Source organism: Erigeron canadensis, chromosome 4, assembly GCF_010389155.1.
Source record: "Erigeron canadensis isolate Cc75 chromosome 4, C_canadensis_v1, whole genome shotgun sequence".
NCBI lineage: Eukaryota > Viridiplantae > Streptophyta > Magnoliopsida > Asterales > Asteraceae > Erigeron > Erigeron canadensis.
The window spans coordinates 14266006-14270226 of record NC_057764.1 but is presented as its reverse complement, the minus strand read 5'-3'; the positions used below and the strand labels follow the sequence as shown (position 1 = coordinate 14270226).

The 4221-nt window shown below is 32.9% G+C and overlaps 1 protein-coding gene across 1 annotated transcript; it reads left to right on the top strand.

The window, feature by feature from the left end:
- The first annotated feature begins 603 nt into the window (after positions 1-603).
- LOC122597013 (WEB family protein At1g12150-like) lies at positions 604-2482 on the top strand. The gene is made up of 2 exons (XM_043769654.1): positions 604-885; positions 980-2482. The coding sequence occupies exons 1-2, from the start codon at positions 604-606 to the stop codon at positions 2480-2482; spliced, it is 1785 nt and encodes a 594-aa protein (XP_043625589.1).
- The last annotated feature ends 1739 nt before the right edge of the window (positions 2483-4221 follow it).

The window sequence follows — 4221 nt, the reverse complement described above, 5'->3', positions numbered from 1 at the left end:
ATCCTGGAAAAAAATCATACAAAATTTTAAAAATACAGTTTACATATGTATAGATATCTATACATATGTAGTATAAAAACTTACCCATGTGTTGAGGAATTTTTAAATTTTTTTTTTCTAACGGGTTTTCACTAAAAAAAGTTTTAAAAATGAAAAACAAGATAATAAAAATTAAATATCAATTTTTCTCTTTCTTTTCTCCTTAAACAACATTCTCATCTAATCTCTCTCTCATATATATATATATATATATATAAAAGGTCTTTTACCTGCACGATATGCGTGTGGTAAAAAAGTTGAAAAAAAAGTAAAGATTGTAAATATTTTTAATATTAAAAACCCGTATAAAACATAAAAAGAAAATGGTTTCCCACCCATCAAATAAGAAAATTACTTGGAATAAGAAAAAGATAAAAACACAAATTTTTGATAAATAAATACTTTCCAAATTTAAAAATATATGTTAAGTTTATACCTGTTTTAGTTTTAGTATGAGATTTAATTTTGTTATTTTTTCTTATAATTATAATTATGTGTATATAAATTTGATATAGATATATACATAATAATATAATTTTCTAATAAATTTGATTAAAATATGGTATGGATGATAAAAGTGGAGAAGAGATGTTTGGTTTTCAAATAAAAACTCGCCAGAATGTGGCAAGTTCTTCGGCTACAAGAACACCAAAATCATTAGTTTCTCCCGGCATATCTACTTCCCCAAGACCAGCAGCAAGTTCTCCAAAAGGTTCCCCAAATGCAGTTTTTGGTGAAATCGATACAAGAGCACCTTTCCAATCTGTTAAGGCTGCTGTTAATTTATTTGGAGAAGCCTCACCGAAATCGGGAAAACCTAAATTTAGAACTAAAACTGGCGAAGAGGTATTATAAGCATATCTTTACGTTGTTATTTATACTTTCGTAATTTAATATGCATGCCTTTTGTTTTTCTCATCTATGTAAGTGATTGTGATAGCGAATGTTGGAGAAGGAGACACAACTCCATTGGACGTTAAAGGAGCTTGACAAGTATAAAGAACTTCTAAAAAGTGCAGAAAGTACTAAATCACAGGCACAACGTGACCTAGAAAAGACTAAAAAGTCATTGCAGGAGCTAACTAACAAGCTAGAGATGATAAGTGAAGATAAGCAAGCTGCTATTGAGACCGTAGAGGCTGCAAAAGCTCGAGCTCAAGAACTAGAGTTGTTAAAAACTAGCCAAAGCCAAATAATCAACGATGGTTGGAAAGAAGATGTGGACAATGAAAGGAATCAATATAAAACATCTGCTAATGAACTTATATCAATCAAGCAAGAATTGACTAGCCTAAAACAAGATTTTGATGCTGCTTTAGAAGCTAAGTTGGCTGCTTTTCAACAGGCTGCAGATGCCCAACATGCTGCAAAAGTCAACCACCAGAAAATGGTTGAACTCTCAAAAGAAGTGGACAATATGCAGGAAACTCTTCACCGGGTGAAACTGGCTTCTGAAAAGGCTCATGAAGAGCACATTAATCATATAGAAGATAAAGAAGCTCGCATAGAGACGATTAAAAGGGTCAAGGAAGATATAGACTTGAAGATTCAGTCTTTGAGAAAAGAACATGAAGTTTCGGAACTTAGGATTCTAGGACAGAAGCTAGAAGAGAAAAATGAAGCCATTAATGTTTTAGAGGAACAGTTGCGCGAGGTACGTGTTGCAGATATGGAAACGTTAGAAAATGCTAAATTAGAAGTAGAAAAAGCCAAAAAGAGACTTGAAGAAACTAAAGATGAAGAAGCCTCACTTGGAGGAGTGGTGGAAACACTAAAACAGGATCTTGAGAAAGTGAAGCGGGACATTACTTTATTGAGGGGAGATGACTTAAAAAGAGAGCAACAACAAATCGAATTAGAGAAAATTAAACAGGAAATTGAAGAGGCTACAATAGAATTAACCAAAGCAACAAATAGTATTGAGGAACTAGAGTTAAAGATAAAAGAAACAATGTCTAAAGCCGAAAATATGAAAAAAGAAGAAGAAGATGTTAGCAAAGAAGCAGAAACACTTAGGAAACAAGTTGAAAACTCTAACACAGCCAATAAAGATGCAGAAGATCAGCTGGAGGTTGCTCTTAGAGAGCTTGAAAAAGCGAAAGCAGCTGAGGAGCTTGCAAATGATCAAATACGTAAAAAGACAAATAAAGATTCGGGTTCCAGGATGGATGATAAAATCAAGTTGACATCTCAAGAATATGAAGCTTTGAAAAGGAAAGGCGAGGAAGCTGGAAAAGCAGCTGATTCCAAAGTGGCAACTTCAATGTCGCAAGTGGAAACAATTAAGAAAAAAGAGAGACACACACTTATGAAGCTTGAGAAGAGCATCAAAGAAAGTAAGGATATAGAAGTTGCACTTGTTGATGCTTTAAAGATGGCTGAAATGGCCGAAGCAACAAAGGATGCAATAGAGAGTGAACTTAGGAAGTGGAGAACAGAATGATGGCACTGCTTAGGATGATTCAAATCGTGTTTTCCCACTATTTTGTCAACATTCATTTTAGCTTATGACATGTAGTTACATATCAACATGAATATAGAAATTAGATATAAGGAAATATGATATAGTACAACATCATCATAGGAATCTTTATTGAGATGGGTCGAAGTTGCGAAAGCAGTTCTATGTCCAACCAATCCCAAGCAATTACTAGATTCCACCGCTATTTTTCATCCACTGAACATTAAAACATATTAAAAAAGATGGCCTGTATATGCCTGCGACTTTACTTGAATTTAAATATATTAGTAATTCTAGGTTTAGTATACTACCAAATTTTTACAAACATAATTTCAACCAATTAAATCATGTTTATGTGATCTCTTTTCTCTTTCTTTCTTTGCTGATTAAACCTCCTCATATGAGGCATGTGTTTGTACATTTTTGTTTGTAAAAAATTTGGTCACTTGATAGACCAAAGGCTTTTGAGAAACTTCAAATATAAGAAACGGTCAGTTTTCTAGTCTATTTGTCACTCCGATAGGCCAAAGGCTTTTGCGTTTTATGATTTTAATTATTAACTTATATTTTAATGTAATTTAATACTACAAGTGACCTTTAACAATCATCACGGCCAGATCCTTGTAACACTTGAACTTTTATCTTTGTCCGCTCCTGCAAAATTGGTAGGATTACAACGTACATATACCTAATGGTTAAATGACATGTTAGTATGATTGTTCATATATTTTTGAAAAAACAAATTAGTTTCATAGATCCACAATTAAATGAAGTATACCTTCCAACATGTTGAAAATATGTATGGAACATTGACGATAAAATATGTGACTGTTTTCTCGGGATAGTTGAGATCATCAATAGTAGAGACAGCTGTGAGCAGCTGCAGTCACAGAACTCGGATGATGCTAATCTTTTTTTAGGGGGTAAAGAGCAGAATATACCCCGTGCAACTTGTAAAAACAATCAAATTCTGGCGGTATGGTGAAATACCACATCGACAATACACAACAAATACAATTGTGCAACAATCTTGTATTTTGTTTTGGGTTAATAGGTTTTAAAGGTACAATACTCGTCGACTTTTACTATGTAAGGTATCATCCCTAAATGTAACAACCCTCAATTTTAAGCTAGGACAATTTACTTGGATTTATCTAGGTATCTATACCTAGAAGTTTATTAAGAGAATAGGTCTTCCAAACATTAAAGGCATAGTGATAATTGCTCTCTAGTTCAATGAAATACCATAGATGACTTGTTGTTTTAGAATTGCCAAGCACAATAGTCATAATTATTCCAAACGATCTTTTGTGAGTCAAATGATGACAATCCTATATGAAGGTTGTTGGCATATGATCATATTATTATAAGTCGCATGTCCGGGAATAGTTTAAGCCTACGCGGTCACACGAAATGACATGGTAACTCGATAATAACAATTGATATATTAAAGTAATATATTAATTAGTTTGATCACGAAATAATTAATTAAACATAATTAAAGGGTTAATTATATTTAATTGATTAAAAAGGAGGATTAAAATGTGAAAATTGGAAAGTGGACTTGGACCTAAGTCCATTAAGTGGGACGGCTACATTGAGGCTTTCCAAAGCCTTGATGTTTGCTTAGTTTCCAAGTTATTGTTAACCTAATTTTCACCTATAAATACAAGGGTTAATTCCAAGGTTTTCATTCATTCATTCACAAAACAAATTCTCTC